The sequence below is a fragment of the Amia ocellicauda genome, chromosome 18 (assembly GCF_036373705.1).
Source record: "Amia ocellicauda isolate fAmiCal2 chromosome 18, fAmiCal2.hap1, whole genome shotgun sequence".
NCBI classification, from domain to species: domain Eukaryota; kingdom Metazoa; phylum Chordata; class Actinopteri; order Amiiformes; family Amiidae; genus Amia; species Amia ocellicauda.
The window spans coordinates 13,854,109-13,877,765 of record NC_089867.1 but is presented as its reverse complement, the minus strand read 5'-3'; the positions used below and the strand labels follow the sequence as shown (position 1 = coordinate 13,877,765).

Here is a 23,657-nt window from a genome sequence, read left to right as displayed (position 1 = left end):
GATTTTAAATAGCTTTATCTTTTCTTATATGGACAACAGTAAATTTAAATTTAAATATATATAAATAGCCCATCTTTATTAAGGATTGATTTTGTATGATTGTTTAGTGGACCCCTGTCTGTCAGTCATAGTTATGGAAATTATATTGGCTTTGGTTATGCTTTTTTAAATATTTTTTTGCAGAATAGAGTTTAAACAGAGGGGGGAGAGAAAGGAAGAAGTATTATTAAAGAGACAAAAAGAGACAATAACCGTAAGAGCTTACAACTTAAGTAAGGAATGCAAAATATAAGACTAATACACAATGTTAGTAATACACATTGTTTTGAAGATATAGTATACACTGTACATATAATGACTCGCAGAACTTCTAACAGAATTATATAGCTTTAAAATTATTTTATTCGCTTATCAAGGGAAAAAATACCTTATGCTGGATTTTTTCCCAAATCTGTATTTTAATAAAGCTTGTCCACAATAGAGTACTAAAGGGTGTTTCAGTTACCTAATTAGGTTTTAGACTATGTAATCTATCAAATTCTACATTTTTATTTTATTTTTATATGTAGTAATAGTGTAGTCTTATCAGTCCATGGTCTATTCAGTCTTGAATAATTTCAGTTGAACCTTTAGGTTGAATCCAAGATGCACAAAATGATAAACAAATAAATAAATAAATTTGAGTATTTAAATGTACAAGATTGAAGTATGCACTAAAGGTAGACACAAGGCTGCGAACACATGTAGTGTACAGCAAACAATGTCTTTTTGCTTTGTTTCACCAGTTATTACAAAACAAATGCAGTCAAATACAAAGCTAGCATTCTACATGTTTGAGGGGCTGTTTAGGTTGTGTTGAATGCTCATAGGACTTAAGCCTTGAGTACACACTGCCTTGTGATCATCAAGGAACATGGGAATGCATAATAAGCAAGGGATTATTAGAGGTTTGAATTCCACAGCTTTCAGTTAACTCATTAAAAAGTGCCCTAAGGTTTTAAACTTCCTCCACCAGCTGATAAGAACTGTGTTTTATTAGCAGGGCCATTCCTTCGATCTTAATTACAGAAAGTTGGTACGTAAACTGGAACGTAAGTAAGTAATAAAGGAATTAAAGGATTAGATAGCGGGATTGACTGCCTTAAAGGTAAATTGACCAGAACCTCTGTGAAAATGTAACGTGTGGGATTGAGATGATGAGCGCTCTCCTTGTTGAGAGCTGAGAGCAGGGTCATGTCTAACAGGAGCCACCGCAGACTGTGCATCGTCCTTGTTGGTTCACTAATTCCAAGTGAGTGCTGCTCTGTTTTTCCAGTGAATAATGTTTCAATATTCCTGCTATCAGCTGTAACAGCTAGTTCTCACTCCTCAGCGAGTGTTTCTTGCTGTAATGCACTGCCAGGTGTCCGTGCAGTGCGAGGACGGAGCAGCAGCAGCATCCGTCACCAGTGTGGTTAGAAGGGTGGTCTCCTGTCAGCCTCTAGTGGCTTGTTACACAAAGCACAATCCCAGAGTAAGCAGTCGGTTCTGAGTGGAGTGGAAAGGTCTGTGTGTGCGTGTGTTTGTTTGTGAAACGGCTCTTTCCTATATGCTGTGTGCTCATTCTTTGGCAACAGCTCAACACTGGACTTTATCAAGTTTGGCGCTGGAAAACTATTTAAAGCAGCCATCAACCTATTTTGTTACTTTGGTTCTGCATCAAAATAGCCATCTGTTCTTTCTATCCAGGAGCTGATGAGGAGGAAACAGGACAGTTTTGGTCGGCTGTTAGATTGATGAAGTGCTTTAACCTTCAGATCTACCGGACCTCCAGCTCCCTGCAGTCTTTTTTATTAGGCGAAAAGCTATTATTGATCTGGTTTATAGAGACGTGCTCATCTGCACATGCTATATCTGCTAATATGTGAAATCAAAAGCAATCAAACACACAAGTATTCAAGCCACTTTTACTATGCTCTCTCCTCTCCAGGTTGCTTAACACGGGAGAGCAAGGCAGAGGCTCCAATTAAGAGAGTCTTTCACAGAAGGCTTTTTAAAGCTGCATGGATCTGTCAAAATATGTAAAGGAAGTGTGAGAGGAAATAAATTCAACCAGCCTGCTTTCTTTCAACTCTTCTGCTGTTTCTCAGTGTACAGTGATCATCATAGCATGTACTGTGTATCAAATATCCTAGGAAGACAGTTTTTTAAATGTATTTATTGTGTAATGCAGATGATTGACCTTTCAGTCAAATTATTATTATGATTTGATTAATTTCCACCTCTGTCCAAAATTAATAAATACATTAGAAATATAATATCTTGTGCAGTATCTTAACCAGCTTAGCAGTAAAGTATGGAGGCCATTAAGCACAAACTCCAAAAATAAGCAGCATCCGCCTTTGAAGTATTGATTGCGCTGAGCCTCGGACACAGTGCACTGCTTGTACAATGACAGTGGTACTGTGCCAGTTTAAGAAAGCAGGTGTTTTTCTGGTTATTGAATGTTGATCAGTTGCCCGTTATATAAAAAAAGACAAATCTGTCAAATACAATTCCTCAAGAACAATAATATTTGAGGCAAACAGCCAACAAAGCCATTTATTAAATATCCAATCCTTCTGCATTGTTTCAGAACCAGCTTTTAATGAGAGTGGTTTGGCAAAATGCTGAATGTTATTTTATTTATTTTTACTACTAAAATAAAAAGTAACGCCACCAGCCCCAGAACAAAGGCATTCTGGAAGGGTAGTCACACAGCCCGTGACGATTCTCCAGAGACCTGCTAATGTAATGAACTCTGATCTGCTGATGCTGAGCAAGCAAAGTGAGGCAGCTGCACATGGCTTTTAAAACTAAAAAAACGGAAGGAAAAAGAAAGCATTTGCATGCAGGTCTACGTGTCGCTTGAGCTGGGGTTATCTGAGGTAGCTTCCACAGTGCGGGGATGCTGAAGGATGCAGAGTCAAGTCAGATGAAATATGAATCAACACAAATTAAAGTATACAATTTTCTGGCTGCAGCAGTAGCGGTAGGGGCAGTGCTGTCAGAATCCAAATCTCTGGGGTCATCAGCGACAGAGACCATGGGAAAGGCAATGCTAGGTATATGGGGCTTCAGTGTTCACAACTCTCTTACTGGTTGGGCACTGCTTTGTATTAATTCCGAACAATCAGTTCATAGGTCAATCTTATGGCCTGAAATTCAGTTCATCCCCATATGGGTGAGTCAGTGGATGTCATTTAAGGTCACAGATGAGTGAGTGCTTATGGCAGGTGGAGTTTACACGTTGTACGGTTAACCCCCAAGAAACCAGTGCATCCCTTTGCACACTCCAGATGTTACATTGCTGCTGAAAACACTGCACTGTGCACATGTAAAGAGTTGTACCCTGGTATGGTTATCTTTGAAAAGAACAAATTGACCAATACTGAAATACTTACCAAGGCCACACTATAGCGTGCCTTTAATGGAATGTGTGGAAAGGCTATGATTGTTTCATCAGCAGGGACACTTCCTCATCATTGTTCCACCAGATGTTCCACGCGGAGCTCAGGTTTCTGGGACAGTTTATTGATCTGTTGCTTTCTCAGCATACTTTGTATTAGTCACGGCGAATAGACTACTGGTTCTTTTAGGATGCTGATACTTAGTACTGATACTAAGAAACTCACATCGGTCAGAATTCAAAGGATGTCTTCCACAAGAAGCAACTATGCACTTCAGGGATAATTCTTGGATTAGACTTCAAGCATGTTTTAAATTCAACATTGCTGTTATTTATAATGTATGTGCAGCTTATTCTGCCCCAGGAGTGACATTTTTGCATCTTGCTAATACGAATTTGATTTTGTTTGGTTACATATATTGCCTGTTCAGATATTTTGGAAACACTTCAAAATACAGGTTTTTAATGAATTCTCTAGCAGTCAATTAATATACTAGTACATGTGTGGCTTTGCTATGCAGATGTAGTCTATATCCACTTGGGAACCAAAAGTTGTGGGTGTGATTCTCACTCGCTGCTTCTATTACAAAGCTAAGGGCATATAACTTTGAGTATCTGTTTGATCACTTCTAGCATGTATGCAGAGTGTCAAGAATCTCAGTTCATGCGGGTGGAGAGATAAATTCATTAATATGTATCACAGTGTTGTACGAGTTAATAGCGGGAGCGTGAACTGTGGATTGCACACTTGATTCTCAGTGCAGTTGATACAACCCAGGGGGGAGAGTGAGAGTCAGCCCATTGCTGAAACTACTTCATTGTGTTTGTGTGTTCGGCAACTGGCATTTGCTGCAGCAAGAGAGGGAATGTAACGGGCTGGCCACAGAGGAATACTGTAACAGGGAGTGGAGGACACAGAGGCTTCAAGGTTAGCCGTCAGGTGTTTTTATTCAACTTTTAAATGAAAGACACAGAAAAAACATATATCCTCCTCTGGCAGGAGTCTTCAAACTCCCATGGAGGAATTAAAAAGTAATAAACAAACTAACAGAAGATTGTCAAATTAAACTGAACAGGCACGGGAGTTATCTCCAAGGCAGAATGCTGTGTTGTCTTATGGGGTCTGGGGCTAAAAGAAAAATGGTGAGGTTAAATTAGGTGAGACACAGCTGTGGTGAGAGTACGCATCAACGCCTCAGTGGCATCCAAATAACTGGAGCAAAGTACCTGAACGGTAAGCAGTTGCCAACGATGATGAGAAGCAGCCCCTCCCCCCAACAGCTGTGCCTTGACAAGGCTGACATGTCACAAAAGCATACACATGTCTGTCAGCTTGGACTCTTCTGAGCAGTGCTAGGCAGACCGCACTCTCACGCTGCTCTCAAACACATCTCCACTTACCAGATTTCTTTTCAAGTTTTACAAGCTACAGAGAACAATTCTAGCATCTCCTTATATATTATATATTATATTGATTTAATCAGATGTGATTTAATCACATAACTTGTCCAATGTAAAAAATGCACTTACGGATTTAATTTCATGAATTAGACTTATTACACAGTGCAAGTGTAATTACGTTAAACTACATATTGGTTGAATTAGTTATTCAGTCATAATATACCTTTCTTTTTTAAAAAACAAAAGATATCGTTATTTCAACTCGTCTATCTCACTACACATCACTCTATCTATCTATGGTTCAGTATATTTATTCATAATGTGGAACAAATTACACATGGACTTGTAAAACAATCTGAAAAACATTTTAGCACGAAAACACGAAAAGCAATTTGAAAAAGAGAAATCATTTCCAGTGTCTGACGCCAGGTAATTTACTGTGGTAACATTGTGTTTTGTGCTTATTATTTGAAAGCTTGTTTTGTTGATTTTTTTTTTATTGAGAGGAACAATATGATCAATAATATAAAACAGTATCTCAGCCCTTATATGTTCAAGGTGATAATTTCCAGATAGCGTAGGCCTATTTCATTTCCACTAGATTGCTGATGGTGCCCTATAACTGAGGTTGAACGTTCCTGAACATGGATTGAAGCCTTCTCCACAGTGCCTTGGACACATATCACATTACAAAATTATATAATTATGATTGGTGTAATTGAAGGCCATCAGGCTTAAATGTGATAGACTGTTATTTGGCAATCATTGCTTTCAAGGCTCATTAACCACAGATTTATCCGCCAAATAAGAGCTATTTCTACCTCCAGTAGAAACGCATGTGTAGTGACTTTTTTCCCAGCTCTGTGTGTGTGTGTGGATAAGAGATGATGAATGAATACGAGACTGACAAATCCATTAAAGAAATACACTATAGAACCGGCTTCAGGAGGGGGAGAAAACTACAGCCTGCTCAATCAGTTCATTGAAAAGACTGGACGAATTGTGACCTAATTCTGTTGCTGATTCCATGACTACTACTTCCCTCCCTTCCTTTGATAACAGTGCCTGTGTACCCGTTTGGTTAAACAAGGGAGTGCATTTTTTTTAATGTATTTTACTTCAAGGCTCCTTTTCTCTCTTTTTTTGTTTTTTAAGAAAAATAATTTCAGCACACTGATCGACTAAGGTCCTGTCTGTCAAGACTGAGAAATTGGTATCTCTATAGCTCCCCAAGCCTTTGGTTAAAATTGTACTTTTCTATTATACCTTTTCTGCTAGTATATCACTTTGCCGGGTAGTTCATTTCAGTTGAAACCATCAAAACACATTTGAAAAAAAAGCTTTTTGACTCTTGTCTAGTACAGTAAAGTCATACTGATCAACAACAACCACAATCTAAAATAAAAAAGGTTCTCTAGTCATTTCATTTTAGATCACACCCCCAACCAGTTACATAAACACAGGGATGAGTGGAGTACAGTTGGTTGCTGTGAACAGTGGACGCAACAAAGTGACCCCAGCCTCATGTTATTCCACTGGACATGTTCTTCCTGGGGTTTCCAATGATACAACTTGAAATTGAGACATGTTTTGCTTCTTATACAGGTGTGGACTCTGGAGCCTGGCATTGTAGAAAAGGCGCGCTGTATGACGTTCTGCACAGAAACCTGCCCTTGGTGAGTGTTAAAGCTGCCTTTAAAACGTTGAACTTTGAACATTTGGCACAAACCGCTTTTAAAATTCGTTTTCAAAGGTGTGCAATTTTTTTTGTATTTTGTTCCCAGTCTGCAGATTTGTGTTGTGTTGAGGAACGGATTACAGATGTAGGTCATGTTTTTTAAAATGAGATTATTGCATGCGAGGAGCTGGAATGCCTCGTCATTTTTTATGTCCATTCATTTATATTCATTAAGCAATAAACAGCTGATTTGTTCTACAAGATGGAAGCTGTGCTGCCCATACTGATGTGTGATCAGGGCTTTGAAAGCAATGGACAGAATAAACAATCGCATATTTTCACAGGGCCTAAAATCTTATCATCCTATCACATATATATAATGCTGCTGTTGTTGTGGAAAGACTTCAACAGCTTCTGAAAACTTTTCCATTCCTGACATACATCTACATGTGTATATAAACCTCACACCCTTTACAGAATATGCAAGTATTCAGTGAATATTTGTAATCATAATAAATGTATTTCTAAAAAGGTTTTCATTTTCTGTTTTTGTTTTCTGAGTGACTAATTACATAATTTGAAATGCCCTGGGCAGCTGCTTCCTCGACAGACCCATCGTATTCAATAACCAGCTTAGGATTGCAGTTTTGTCAGATGAGCAACAACATTTCGGATCATTCTCTAAAGTTCTCTGCCCTAAACAGTATTTTATTTTTATATAATACTGTTCTGTGACTGTAAAAACGTTTATCTTCTAGTTAAAGATCTGAAATGCAGCCAGATCAGCTAACACAGATTTGCTAGCTCGTAATCATGTTCTACTTAGTAACCCATTATAACTCTTCAATTCTCAATGAACAGTAGTGTATAAGGTCTGCATTGAAATGACCTTCAACAGAAGAATTTTGAACAAGCAGTGTTATTGAATCAAGTGGCCTGTGCAATGATTGTTTAATCAATTCTTTCTTTTTTTTTTTTCTTTTTTTTTTTTACATTGCTGTCTTCTAAATTACCAAATAGACAGGGTAATACAATTGGAGCAGAGATGAGGCCTAACATTGATATAAGGTCAGCCTCATGCTGGGCTAACACTAGAACATTAGTGTGAAGGCTGACATTATCACGTTGGAAGAATGACATTTGTACAGCTCGCTAGCAGAATGTAAGACAGTGATTTATCAGCAGTAAAGTTTAACATGCTACAATTCAATTAAATATCCATGTCTCTTGATTTTGCTTTGTTCCACCGAGAGCAGTATACGTTCAAATATATACGAAAGTGTTTGTGGTGAAATTGGTCTGAATTTCGCAGAACTTTTTCCATGCAATGAAAATGTTTTCAGCATTTCAAAGGAAGATGTGTATATATGTTTGGAGAAAGTATATAAAGGAACAAATGATTGCATTAGAATTATGGATATGTAGTATAGTCTGTGCGACATTGATAACCTTCCCCACAGCACATCTCTCTATCAACCCAGTGGCATTTCCTGATGCTGCTTCATTTTGCCATCCCGTCTTACCATGGGAACAATATTAGAAAATCAATAATCACAGAGACATTATGTCTATAACGTGTCATATTGGAAATCCACCAGGAAATGATCACACCTAAGAAATAAGATTGCAGAATAACAGAGTTTGTGTCAGTGTGCATAAACTGCTCCTAGAAAGATACTTACTGGGCTAGGATGAATTTGTATACATAATTTGCTTTCTGCTCTAAAATGCATCAGCGTTTTATTCATGCATTAGTAGGCCAATGCATTATGAATATGATTTTATTGTACTTTCTGTCTTCAACATGCAGTATTGTTGTGTTGATGTTACCGATTTAGCATAACTCCAAGAATATCCCTCGGGCCTAGTGCATAAATGTGTATTGAAAGGGGTTATCCTGATTCAAAATGAAATCAAACATTATATGTACATAAATAAATAAAATGTAAATAAATAACTAGATGACTGTGAATCAGAGGGATTCGTACTTATTACAGTCCTGTGTCCCGGGTAGTATTTTGCCGTGCTGTCAACTGTTGTGAGCATAATTATCGTGTTTGATGTGGCAAATCGAACGCTGGGGAGACTCCAGGGAATTCTGGGATGTCACTCAAACACGTGAACTGTAGGAGAGTTGTCTGTGATAGAACAGGTCTCATATGGATCTGACAGTGTAGATGGAAAGTTTAATGGAGCAGCATTTCTAAATGTTACCAGTGCTAGGAAAAGGAAGAGAAAAACATCAGCATGAAAGATGAGGTTCTTCCTTTCTTTCTTTCTTTCTTTTTCTTTTATTGAAAGCCAGATTAGGCAAAACACCCAATTTGATATATATATATATTTTTTCACTGTCATTGAACTTTAATAACCCCCTGCCGGCTTTTTTTTGTGTTTCTTTACTTAAAAAATAGCATTTAATGTAAATGGTTAAGCGGTCGTACACTTAAATGTTCCTAATTAAAATGTAAATCAGCCTGTATATTGCTAAAATTAAGATAATCCTTCACTGTCTCACCCTGGTTTTCCTGCATGACCTCCACAGAGCAATGGAAGGTCTCGTGTTATTCATTTTATCTAGTTTCCAAAGAAAATTGGTGTACAGTAATTCCACACTACGGAAAACAACCCCAATCAGAAAGTGACATATTCCATTTCTATTACTTGGTTACGGACCAAACAAAAATAAAGAAATATAAACATCTTTTCAGTCTAAAAGGTCACCCCTTGGCATTGCCCATCTCTTTCCTATCTAGAATCTAGACTTTCACACAACTGCTTCAAAAAGAACAAAGATATTGATGAGAACAAAGTGAAAATGTTCCCTTCTGATGCTGGATCCCGAAAACGGAAAACAACCTGTCATTTTGTGTGTGTGTGTGTGTGTGTGTGTGTGTGCTTGTGTTTGTAGATGGGGGAGGAGGGCAGTGAAAGTTTAGATGGCAGAGAAATCCTCATTTAACTGCTTGCGCACAGTTATCTGCTTCTGAAAATATTAAATGGTTGATAGAGTGAGTGAAAATTGGATATACAGCGAGGCATATGGATCATGCTGTTACATGGAATATTAATGGAATTAAAACCAACCACAGAAAGTGGTCTTCAATGAGTTTAGTCTTAGGCTGCAGTACTCAACGCCACACCTGGAATGGGAAGAAACAAACACACCAGGCACCAGCTTGCACTTCAGGTTGTGTCCGTATTGATGTAATTGTCCAAATGGAATTGTAACAGACTACAAAAGGGTCACATGCCATACTAGATACAATCACAATAGAGGCCACCTTATCTTAAATGTGAAGTAACATACTGATGTTTCCCTGTCTGTTTCCATATCCCTCGAGTCATCTGAACCGTTGGTGTGTTTTATGCCATTCGTAAGACTGTTCACATCAATATATTTGGACTGTTTGTCCCCTTTGGTATGGCACTTTTATGCAATCCCTTAGATTTAGTGGTAGTATGGAAACAAGGAACATGGAAACTAAGGAAACACCTTTTGGGAATTTTACCAAACACTCAGTGATTTATTTTTTGTAACCATCTTTAAGATAACTGTCCTGCCTTGGATTAATGTATAATAAATGTAAAAGATGATGTGGATTGATCAAGTAGGTTTAGAGTATAGAAAAAAGTAATACATACAAATATATATATATATATATATATTTTTTTTTTTTTTCTTTTTTTCTGGCATCTTGCATGTTGAATGCTGCAGCCACTCAACTGAGTTATTTGTATGTGTTTTTAGTGTCTATTTTTTCCAAAGAATCTGAATAAAATACAAAAAGAATTTCAAGGGATTTTTATTCGTGTTAAAACTCTGAGTGCAATCAAGTGTCATATACCCAGAGGATGTGCATGGTAAAGTTGCTTTGCTCCGCTGAGAGAACCTGAGCCATTAAGCCCTCTGTGAAGTCAAAGCCACTAGCTGTGAAGATGTCTCAGAACTGCCTTGAGAATTACAACCCAGTGACTGTACATACAGTTATTATCTCATCTTACAAGTAGGACAGGCATGGATTCTCTTTAGTCATTTTATTTGCTACCCCCTGTTACCTTCACTGGCTGATTAATTCTTAATTTGATTATACAGAATTGTGCTCCTTTTTATCGTCAGTGTCCTATCTGACTGAAGTATATATTCAGTACTGTGCAAAAGTTTTATGCGGGTGTGAAAAAATGCTGTAAAGTAAGAATGTTTTCAAAAATAGGCATGTTAATAGATTATATTGATCAATTAACAAAATGCAAAGTGAGTGAACAGAATAAAAATTAACATCAAATCCATATTTGGTGTGAGCACCCTGTGCCTTCAAAACAGCATCAATTATTCTAGGTACAGTTTGTCAACATAGCGTACATTCCGGTATAGTGACATAACCACTACTTAAGAAAGAAAACATTTTAGTCTTGGCTTCTACAAAATGCTGCAAGAGCTGTGGTTTCTTTAGGGATGCACTATCACTGTACTTATCCAGCAGTTTGAAGCTGATTTATAAAGGTTGTTTTTTCTTAATCCTTCCCTGCTGCTTCATACTATTATTGATAGGGTTGTTACTAAACATAGAAATGAACACAAACTAAATCAAACTTTGCCCTCGCTTATAGGCCCATTACTGTACTGCCATTCACAACATTTTAATACATTTCCTTTAGGATATATTACTGTCAGCAGGTTAGTATGGGGTACTTTTTGTTCTTTGATTTCTTACATTTTTGCATACTCTGCCAAGTCTGCTCTTATTGATTAGTCACTGCTCTTTCTGGCTGGATGATGTTATTGTTGTTGTTGTGTTTTTTTCCCAGTGTTAAAGAGACATTTCCAGCAAACTCAAATGTTCTGGGAACCTCCCTTATGTGTGACCACTGCCAGCAGGTGGCTTCTGGGTACAATGCCTTTAGAGCACTATGGGAATCCCCTTCACTGTCTCATATATGTACATTGTAATACTTGCTCTTAAAAACCTCAATCAGTTTTTATGTTCTGTTTAAATATATACAAGGCCAAGGAGGCTGGCATCAGGTTGCGGTCATGTTTCTTTTCCCTAAGTCAAGCATGTGTGGTCCAGACGAGCAGCGGGCCAAGGAGCAGGTGTAACTATCATGTTTATTAATTGCATCTTTACAGACTCGTGTGGGATGGCTGCACAATGGGGAGACATGACATATTTTCTGTCCAGGGCTCATTTCTATTTCAGTGGGGAAATAATATTTAAGTTCTCAATAAAGGTTAGGTTAAGGTCATTATATTTTCTCTGTTTGACATAAATGTCAAGGCAGCTGTGGGATTCTTCAGCCATAGCCTTCTAAACCTGTACTGGTGCAATCTTTCACTTTGTTCCTAGACTGACACAATACATGTTTCAAACAATTGGGCATAAATACAATACAGTGAATTCAATAACATTGTAGAAACCTCAAGAAATATGCAAATCCCAGAAACAGACAGGTAACACCAAACCACATAGACTGATGGGAAATGACAGACAGTCCACATATGATTTCTGTGGCCTGCAATAAGAAGTAAGGCTAATTCAATTGAGCAGCTGTATCAACAATGCACATTTCTCTTGATGATATTCATCACAGTTATAAATCACATTCATGTAGGATCTCAAGCCTCTAACTTCTGGTGGTTAAACAATTTCCGGACATAAATGCTAAGTTGGTGATTAAATAAAATGTCATACATACATACATACATACATACATACATACATACATACACACACACACACACACACACACACACACAGAATGCCAGGTAAAGTATTTTTTTCTCTTTTTGAAACTGGATTACGCACAACTGTTTCTCAGTGCACATTTCTCATTCTACAAGCTTGGCTGTTTTAAAAAGTGCATGAGCTCAGCGTACTGTAAGACATTTATTCCCATGTTCTGGCAATGGGTGGGTTATTCATCCAGATGAAGAATAAGGAAGATGAATTAAGGTACCAGAAAACGTGTGGGGGTATAGAAAACCGCAAACATGTCTTTTCTACAATGAGAATACTGTTGTTCTGTGCACAAATAAAACTATAGATGTTTCTCAGAATTACTGGATTTGCTCGAAAGTATCTGCAATTTTAAGAATGCCATTTATTAGTTGGTACTGCATGCTAAAATTGATTCATTTAATTAAGGTTGATGTTTAAATAATTCAGTACAGCTAATGGGCTAAGAAGGTGCTTCTTTAGGAAAGAAAAGAGTAGAAATCTGTTGTTGTTCCTGATTTAGACATCCATTTAGTTATAGCTAAGGCTTGACTTCAACATGTGTAATAAAGATTATATTATAAAAACATCGTTACTGATGTTTAACATGTGATTTAAGTTGTTTAATTAGTGATCATCATTAGTTGAAGGCCTGTTGGATGTACACTGGGTTTGAAAGGCTTATCACTTGTTATTCCAAACTGTTGTTGTTGAATCAGATTTTCCAGACTAAGACTGGAGATCGGAATACAGCTCACAACTGAACTCAAACATTTTTTTTATTTCATTTTTTTATGTTTCCAATTTAATTAAGACTTCAGCTGAAAGATTTTCCCAGCCTGATTTGAGCGGCTCTGAGGTGAAGTGTTTATTTGATTCTCTTCGGGTTATAGATAGACAGGCTGATCAGGGGGGATTAGCCCACTGATTGAAAGCGGCCCTCGGTGGAATCCGCCTGTGCTTTTCTAAATAGGATCATTAATGGCTCTCTCTCCTCCTCCCCCTTTTCACTATCTATAGAGTTGCAAACCATTTTTATTGACCCAATTCTGGAAAGAGCTTTGAAAGGTCAATTTAAAAATAAAGCTTTTTTGCCATGGTCCCATTTCAAGTCCTGTGGATTGAACCCAACATCCACACTTGTAATGAGCCAGTATGGCCTGAAAACGGCTATTGGGATGCAGGTTAAATGACAAGGTTAATGTCAGACTGGTACAGATATTTATAGAAAATGAAAGTTAATTTGTTTAACACGTTGTATGTGCTTAACCCCTTAGACATCTTAGGAGTAGCTCAATATATACAATAATATATTGCACCCAAATCAACTTGACCAGCACAAGAACTCGCTCATATAAGACAAGTAAACTGAGGACAATATCAAATGAATAAATACATTGAGACACAGAGTGTAGAACATATGCTTTTCATTTTTTTATACAAATTCAATGTAATCAATCAGGCTAATTATACTTCTTTAACAGTTTTCATTGTCTCTATGTTATTAAATAAACACACCTAAATAAATATATTAATCCATGTAGTCAGCGCAAACAATGTGAAGTTCTTTATTATTAGTATAAAATATTAGACACATTAAACATTTGCAAAGCAATCTCTTGAGAAAACTTTGATTTGATGAATGTTTAATGTGGAGGATCAAAGTGTGCTTGGCGAGCTCTCCATGCTAGTTATACAATGGAAAACGCAAAGTGAGATGAAAGCTAACAGATTAAACACTGTAAGTTTTGTCTGTTTGGCAGAGATGTGTTTGTCTTGATGTAACCTTTAGCATTTTGAATCCTCCAATATGTGCTGATTGAAATGCTCAGTATACCATTTACATTTCTTTATTTCACTTTTGTTTACTGGTTTATTTTTGTGCTTGTAACTGTGATATACATTGAAACCCCCAGGTTGGATATTCCTTGTGCCCTGTTCAAAGTGCTGAGCAACAATACTCTCACAATGCCAGGGGGAGTTTTCTCTTAATGGCTAGAGATTGAGATGTCTCCTGAGTTTGATTAGTGGAGACTAAATTGACTAATGCTGACTGCATTTTCAGTTAATGAAAAGCTGCATGCGCTTTGACTGTTAACTGCACGTTGAGACTGTACTTGTCCTTGCTTTTTACTGTGTGATTTGCCAGCATCTTTAATTAAATTTGTAACACCCCCCCCCCAAATAAAAACAACAACAAACAAAATAAATAAAATGAAAATTGAATGGGCCTTATTCACTTTTGACCTGCCTCATTCCTATTTGTTATTATTTACATATAGCTAGAGCTGCCTATTTTTAACATATGTAATTTTAGCATTTGTTAACAGTCAGAGATCTGACTGGTCAGTGTGCTGTTGTGTAATTATCTGAGTGAAAAGAAAGACTTGTTAAGAACAAATCAAGTCAGATGAGGTATTTTGAAACACACAGAAATAACACAACTAATGAGATTTTTTTTCCATGAGAAGAATGACGTGACCGCACACTGACTAACAAAATCAGTAATAAACATGGAAAGTAGGCAGTGCTATGTGTACTTTATATGCTATATTCTCCCTTTTCACATCTCAGAAACATTAATTGAGAGTGAAGGGATCTGCAGGCTTGAGGTTTCAGTGGGTGGTAATCATACGTTTCTAGGAAGTGTGAATCAGACTGCGTTGATGAAGCAGGTACTCCAATTATATCACCTTTAATATGATATGTTTTCTTCAGATAAGTGTGAACTATAAAATATGTATTAGTGCTAAGAAAGGCTGCACACTATTTTTCTGCATTGTCCAGGACTTAATTCCATATATAATAGAGCAAGCGGCAGTATGAAACACCAATTTACTAGAAATAATTGTGCAAGCGAGGTGTTCTTGCACAGCTGGCTTCATTATGTCCGCAGAAATTCACACTAACCGCAAACTACATTTTCGTTATATAAGCAGGCCTCAGAAATAATTAATAGACTGCCCGAACCCTATTTGAAGTAAAACCCTTAATCAACATTTAAATGTACACTGCTCCAAATGTTATCTTTCTCAGGATTGGATAGCTGTGCTCGACTGAAAGTAATGATCCAAAATAATCACCCTGGAGCATATTTCTTGATAGATGAAGCTCTGAATTAATAAATGTGTTTCTACAATGGCTTACCATGGCTGCAGAGCTGTTAAAGAAAAAGATGAGATGTGCGTTTTATTTTTGAAAACCTTTTGGAGTTTTATGGATGTTTTTTTATGCAATAATGAACACATTTTGCAAATGTACTTGACTCCCAACCAGGTGCATAGGAGTGATCTAATGGACTGTGGCTCCACAAACTACCCCTTCAACTCTGTATTTGGCAATTGTGTCCAGGACTCAAGCAAATTTGGAAAAGCATTACATATTTGTCTAATCCCATTCCTATTCTTATAGTTAATGTGGACTGGCTTTTTGGGGGCAGGAGGGGTCTATTCATGAAGTCATAGACTGGGAGAGGTCCGTTCATTGCAGTTGCAGTATGGCTGGGTTTAAAACATGAACAGTTACACATGCAAGCTTCTTTTCAGCACTTGAACACTCACGTTATGCTTGATTTATTTACTGTCATGGACGAATAGAAAGCTTGTGGGTGGGAATGCAATTACGGTTGAGGAGATGAGGAGAAGTATAACAACTTGGTTCTGTTCATTTGTTAATGAACCTGTCTAGAACAATACAGATACATGGACTTACATAATTACTACATGGGTGAATCATTTGTGTTTATCTTTTATGGACAGTTGGCAAGTCTCCTGGTGTTGCCAATGTTCAGTGCTGGTTTTGTTTTAGTTACAGTCCAAGATGCATCGACTCCCAGCACCGCAGTAGTAGTAGGGAGCGAATGATTAATCTCTGTGCTTCAATGTGGCAGTTGGACTTGTTTTACAAACCCCCTGATTCAACACTACCCCAGAGGGCGAAACGCTTCCAGTCACAGCTGGTTCCACTGCAGTCTCTTGCAGCTCTGGGAATTTGAGAATTTGATAAATTTGCAATTCAGCATCTGTGAGAAAGTGTCAAACGAATAGATGACACTGGATGTCCTGTACAATTTTATCCCAGACCTTTAGTACAAGGTGAACCAATGAATTGATCTAATTTGTGGAAAAAATTATCACTAGTGTAATTAACTTCAACAAAACCTGATACAATGTCAGCATGAGATTTAATAAATTGAATTTCTTTGTGCATGTTTTTTTGTTATAGTTTAATTAAAGTACATTGTGTACACAATATTTCAAGGAGCATCAAGTGCATAGGTAAAACAATTAATAGAAAGTGGAAACTACTTCTGAATCTTTCCAGTATGACTAGTCCAGTGACATTGTTACTCTTATGAAATTTATATTGAAATATTCACATTTTTTGAAGAAATTAATATAAGAAAACTGCATAAAATAAACTGCTTACTTCTGCATCTTACTGGCTGAAGAAGTCCTTCAGCAGTTGGTAATGTATCATGTGATTCGAGCCTAATTTGCAGTGACAAATGACAGCTCCAACTTTAGTACTGACAATTTTGTAAAGCACTTCTGACATTCCGTGCTTGAACCCAGAATTGTTTACATGTGATTCAAGTTCCTGACTAGCCGAATTGTCAGAAAATGTATTACTCCAACATACGTGACCTTTGAAGAAATGCTGAAACATTTTTATAGAGTCTGTGTGGCATTATTCTTCCCCTACTAATGCAGTGGCATATTCAGGACAAGAGTTTTACCTTAAGGGCATATGGAACATGCTTACAAACCATGACAGTTCTATGTGATTTGACATCATGAAGGTCTGATGGGCAATAGTAGGTCAGGTTACCTTCTGTTTATCTATACCGTACTGTTCATATCAAAACTTCAATAATGTGTGTAGCAGTTTCTCATGGAAGACTTCACTTTTCAGAGCTAAGTAAATGATGGGATTTAAGCAGCGTGGAGTGAAGATGTTCAGTCAATTCTGTGTGAAGTTCTCAACAATGTATTCTCTGAGCAGGTAATCTGAAGAACAGATGTTGCTTCTTATGAATAATTGGAAAAAAATCTATTCCCAACAGCACCATTCACATTCACATTCGCAAAGATCTAAAAAAATGTAACTGCACTAATTGAATATGTGCTTCTCTTAAGGACATGGGAAGGTTCTATGTGTAACACGCACAAGACATCTTCAATATAAATGCATGGTCCGGAGATAATTCCAGCTAATGAAATCGCAGTTGAAGATGTGGGAAATTGGTTAATGTTTTTCAATGCATGGTGGTTTGAAAAAATACAATGCAATTACGAGAGCAATTTCCGAGAATGTCTAATCAAGGGTGAGAATATAGGCCCACGTATTGTAGTGAGAGTTCACTTGATAGTAAATGGCATGACTGTAAAGCACAGGCCCTTGGTCTGATCGTTTTCTCATGTTCAGTAGGCCTAGTCAAGAACTCAGACTGTACCATGCCACTGGTTACAGCACTGCTGGGTATACATTGTGTACCATTATTTCTCCCAGTAAAAGCACAGCAATGAGACTGGCACATTCAGGTACAGAGGTTGGCAACCATCTGTGATCAATCCTTCATGTGAAAATAAAGTGTGATTCGGATTTACCACAGTCTAATGCTTAAATCCCCTATAAAATTAGAGAGAAAGATAACTGTAACTGAATAGGCTTTTTAAAGTCTGCTCCTCCACTTGGGGCTGAAAGGCTAAACACATTCTGTTTTCTTGTATTTGCTTGTTCATCCGGCTTCGTGACTGGATGTGTTTGAAAAGGAGATGGGCAAAATTCTTGGTACTGCAAGTGATTTATCACTTTAAAACTGAGCAATATGGGGATGTTTCAACAAATTATCTTGGAAGTTATTGGCATGAAAATGTGTCGTACTGTACATGTTGAAGGGGAGGAAAAAGACAGACAGCTTAGGTTTGACTTGTTAAATCTGCTGCCATGGATTGCTGGCTAAATTAATTTTTAAATGAGCTTGAATAAAATGATCACTTTAATGGGCACTGCAAACGTACAATTAGTTTAATAGGCAGTGTCATTTTTCCAGAAGGAGAAAGTTAATGACTTCTGTGTCACGCAGCCTCCTTCTTGAATGGGGGATATGTGATTCCTCGATTAAAATAAAATAAAAGTATATATTAAAATGTTGTTAAATAAGATATTTCATGGCATGCTTTAAATGGATTAGATGTGTTGCTTGCATTATTCCACATGAGTGAAAACACTGTCTCCTGCTTTTTCAGGGAAATTATCATTGTAGTGGATTTGACCCCTTTGGTATATTGGTGAGTGTGCATGCACAGAAATACAGTCTCTACCAATCAGCAAAATAATCAAATATTATGGAAGTTGTAGGTATTGATTAGTTGATGCAAGATTCCATTGGAACCTTTGTATTTGCTAAGTAGTTTATCACATCTGCATTTTCTAGTAAAATAAATATATTTTATATTGCATATGTTGGCAGGTTGACCTAATTATGTTAAGAGACCTATACTAGATCAACTGCATGTCCCCAGATCAAATCAGTTTTGACCTCTTGAGTAGATCATTCCAGCTTCTTATCGCAGGCCAGCAATGCAGACTCTTAGGCATTTTCCTTGGCTAAAAACCTTCTGTATCTGGAGACCCTGGGGAAATATCACTTTCCACAAAGCCGTAAGCTTCATATCATAACAGCTGTATTAAAATTCTGGCTTTGATTTTCAGAGGATGAAAATTCAGTGTGGAGTAGAGTTGAAAAAGCAAGCCTGATGTTAAGCAGAATGCAGCAAGATGAAACTTATTGTGTATATAGGTCTGTATGCTCATGTGTGCATATTTCTTCTGAGGCCCCACCTATTTCAAGAGCCCAGCCCCATATATATATATAATATATTAATTTAGGGTGTCTATTTTAGTCAAGATGACATTGTGCACTTATAATACATACTTATATACATATTTACATCAATAAGTATGTAAGTAAATTAATAAGTAAATATGCATGCAAGTGAAGGAGTGATAAAAGCTGCTGCTGATCTGATTATGTCAGCCTTTGCAGTTATATTGGAACTTTAGCAACAACAAATAGTATTCTGTTCTGTTTAACAGAAGAAAGGGAGAAAAGACTAGGAGTGACTACTGCACTGGTGGGTTTAAAATGGAACAGTGTGACAGTTCTTCACAGCAAAATTACCCACAGTGTCAAAACAGAGCTCTGAAACTCAGTACAGCACTTGACATTGTGAGGGACGCCTCAAAATTCAGCGCATTTCAAAATACACACTGAGCCATAGCAGCAGAGTGCAGGAAAAACCACTATCAACAGTGCTGAGCTGCTAATGCAGACAAGTACAGCACTACCATTACCTGATGTGTGTGCATGTGTGTGTGTATTTATTTTATTTTATTCTATTTGTTGTTCGCTTTTTCCTTTTCTCACAAAATAATTGCATTTGTTTTTCATACGATAATAGATTGGCGTGGTGGTTAGCGCTGCTGCCTCACAGCTCTGGGGTCCTAGGTTTGAGTCCCAGCTCTGGGGCCCTGTCTGTGTGGAGTTTGCGTGTTCTCCCCATGGGTTTTCTCCGGGCACTCCGGTTTCCTAAGTTGATTGGTCTCTCTAAATTGCGCTGTGTGTCTGTCTGTGTGTGTTGCCCAGCGATGGCGTCCCATCTTGGGTGTATTCCTGCCTTGTGTTGTGCCCTATGCCTGCCAGGATCGGCTCCAGCTTCCCCACGTGCCCCCACGGGATAAGCGGTTTCGAGGATGGATGGAATTACTAATCTCAAAAAATTAGGGATGTTATCTATGTTTTATCATTAGGATAAATGTTAAGTATGTATGTATGTATGTATGTATGTGTGTGTGTAAGTATGTATGATTTTGTTTTTTTTCAATGTCATACTTTTATTTTGTTCAGCCTGGCGATGCACATTTGGAAAAGTTTTTTTTCCTTCAATTTTGTGATCTATCTTTAAAGAGAAGGCTATTCGGCTTACTGCACAGGTAGTTGTTGAATCAACCATGTCTTCACCAGAGAAAACAAAACTCAAATGTGTCACTGTGTACCTAAGAAATCTCACCACATTCGACTGGAGAATCAGTTCTCTTAGATGAATGGCATGTCTGAGAATAGCATTTGACAGAATGGTGCAAATAGGCTGGTAACGATAGATGATGTAAGAAAGGTGAGGAAGTGACAGGAAGTATTTGGACTATCTCCCCTCTTTGGTCATTAATGGCTAACCAATCACAATTCCCATTCAGCTAATCCCAACAATGACAGTATAAAGAATTCCTATTTTCTATCTGTCCTAAACAGGTCCCCTTTCTGCTTGTTATTTTGCTTTATGTTTCAATGTTGTTGTTGAAGTAGTTTTTTGAGTTGCTTGTCCTACTTTCTCTTTCCATGGGTAAAACTTTCCTTTGAAACTAGTGCTACTACAGTTGCTCTACTTTGCACTTGTTGCTGGAACATTGCAAAACCATTAAATACTATTAAAACTAAAAGAGCATGTGAAAGTGGTACCAGTATGCCCTATTCAAGTGTCCCATGATACTCTAGGTTTGCACTATATTCAGTGGTCTGCACAGACAGGGGAAAATTGCAATTCGAAACCAACTGTCTTGCATATTTTGAAAAGCTTTACAGAAGCTACGCTGCTATAGCAAGATTGTGTCATGAGAAATGCCAGCACAATAGTATTAATAACTCAATTAAGTAGTGTAAACACGCTCACAAGATTTATCGTTTTATCGTACATTCCATCAAAATAACACATCTCTTCAAGTTAATGATTAGGCACATTTCCATTACACTCCTGCATAATCCCACGTCTTGAGTCCTGGAGTTTGAATTGACTGGCACTCTTGAGGATTATAATAGTGATACATGGAGCTATGCAATTGGCAACTCGTTGTGTTGTTGTATTTTATATGATGATGATTATTTATTATTGTTATTGTTGATGTTGCGGTTATTATTATGATCATTATTATCAATTAGATGGCAGTTCAGGCAGACAGAGTCCAGTGGTAAATTTTGCTCTGTCTGCTTTCGCTCTCTGAGTCTCTCTCTCTCTCTCTAGCTCGCAGCCCAGTATCCCGTAGCAACCTTCTTTTCTTCAGGGAGCTTTAGATTTTGACATATCATTAATACATGAGTTCAGGAAGTTGAGCTGGAGAAGTGGAGATTGGTTCATGGATTTAGCTGAGGTAAACAATACGGAAATGGACAGACAAGCCAAAGTCAATTTTATGGGTCTCCCCTTGGGATTACTGTGTGTCTTCATTTGCACTTTTCAGACACAAAGAAAGAGAAAAGGTACTCCAAGCACATGTTTCAGATGATCTGCATTATTTCTTCTATCTTTTCTTTAAATAATTCAAATGAATTGATATACACAGCTCCTAGCAAAATTATTTTTTGGAATTTGCAAGTGTAATATTGACCTTTTCTTACGCCAGAAAAAAAAAGAAAATCACTTTCGATAGGAATACCATTATTGTCATCGTTCTCTTGGTAGCTAGTTCAAGGGAATGCAAATACAAACTGCTCTGTGGAAGCTAGGCTGTTCATTGGCTGGTTAAGGTAATGTACGTCTGTCTATTCAGAGACATCATGTGATCAGCTGTAATTTATATTCATAGTTTAAAAAAGCATAATTGAACTACATATTTTGAATTATAAACACAAGGCTTTATGTATGGCTCTTCTCTATTCTGTTCTTGTAGCCCCTAAATGAAACCTATGTGTCAAAAACGTATTGGACACATGGTGTTTATTAAAAGTTTTATTCGTGTCGATGTAATTTTCAATGATTCTGCTGCTGTGCTAATTACACATGTATATCCAACTCATTAAGCAGAAGGATGACTGTCTCAGGGCCAGAACAATATTTTAATTCAGCATTACTGATCTGAGTAATGGTGGGGGATTTTATGGCAAAATATGGAAAACCTTTCACTTGACATGCATGCCTGGTTTGTTATCATAGCACAGAATTCAGGAAGGCGATACAGAGGAAGTCTGGGATTTCAAAAAGAATAAGTATTTAAAAGCAGACATGCCGAGCAGGCTATGAATAATGTATTATCGCAAGCTGATTAAGTGTAAATGCAGAATGTGATGGTGTCAGATTTTACAGGCCTTTGATAAAAACACACAGTTTGCTTCATAAACCTCTTAACCAGGGCTAACCAGGGCGAACCTGTGTATTTCCCTGCATTCGACTGGTGGTTTTCTACGGCATAATCTGCCTTTTAAAAGTGTTTACTCTCAAACCAAGATAATGCAGTTGATTGTGAGAAGCCTGCAAATTAGTGCAGGTAGAAGCCCTCTTTGCCTCCAACCATTGCATTTAAATCACACTGAGAAAAGATTTTTGTTCTTCAGTTTTTTGCAAACCCAGCAAAGGATGAACACACATTCTCACACACACACACGACCCCCCCCCCCCCCACACACACACACACACACACACACACACACACAATGATTTCAGAATTCCTCCAGTATCACTCTACACTCTAGCAGCAACAGATGCTGAAAGGTTGGGGATGTGTCTGGTTCATTCAAGTCATCTCAAAATTCAACAGTTAAACCACCCGAACAATGCTTTATGCCGTAGGTTCACTTTCCCTCCAAACTAATAAGGATTTAATTTCAAGGCTCTGTTTGAAATTTAAATCTTGGGAGTTAATGAAATGCAGCTTTTTCAATAAGATACGGAGAGATGAAAATAGTAAGACATGCTAAGCCACAGTAATATTGAGAAAGGGGGACTTTAGTTTGCAGATAGAGGGAGGAGAAAGCAGAGGGAAATTAAAAGTGTGTCAGTTATACTTATAAGTATAGACAGTTAATATAAGTTTGATAAAAGCTGGCGATATTTAAAGTAAATCCCATACTGGGGTCTAACAGTGTGAAGGGAAAACCGTTAAAATGTTTCCTTTTTTCTCCTCACATTAATTGAAATAAGTAGATTAAGCTATGGATGAGTGAGCTTCTGCACAGTCCCAGACCGTCGCTCTCTCCTCGCTGTGCTCCATGTAGGTTCCATCGCAATTTGTTCAGGCTCCAAAGCCGATCACTTCGGAGGTCTAATTCACTTATCCCCACAGAGCAGGATTTCAATCTGTGACCGTTTCGATTGCAGCAGTACGCGTTACATTTGTGTATATCATTTTTGTGCTTATGACACTAGAACCCAGATGCCCTGCAGATGGAGCTTATTGACCTTATTGACCTTATTCACAGTTTCTGAGAGAATTGCCTCCAAGAAAAAATGTGCTTGAGAAAAATAAGAATACTAAGTGGGTGTGACTTTAATTAATAGATCAGAGTAGGAGCTTCTTCTGAAGGAAACACGAAGAATTAATAATAGACAATATGTCAATCTGTACAAAGAAAAGCCATATGAATTAATTTAGAGCTCCATATGGC

The 23,657-nt window shown here is 37.5% G+C and overlaps 1 protein-coding gene across 9 annotated transcripts in view; it reads left to right on the top strand.

Annotated features, from left to right (window-relative positions):
- The window catches only part of LOC136713659 (poly(rC)-binding protein 3), a 180,572-nt gene that overhangs the window by 79,218 nt on the left and 77,697 nt on the right, over positions 1 to 23,657 (top strand). For all 9 annotated transcript variants that reach the window (XM_066690842.1, XM_066690844.1, XM_066690843.1 and 6 more), the window contains exon 3: positions 6,434 to 6,504. In XM_066690842.1, the coding sequence (XP_066546939.1) occupies positions 6,476 to 6,504 (29 nt within the window). In that variant the 5' untranslated portion in view covers positions 6,434 to 6,475. The remainder of the gene's footprint in view (positions 1 to 6,433; positions 6,505 to 23,657) is intronic.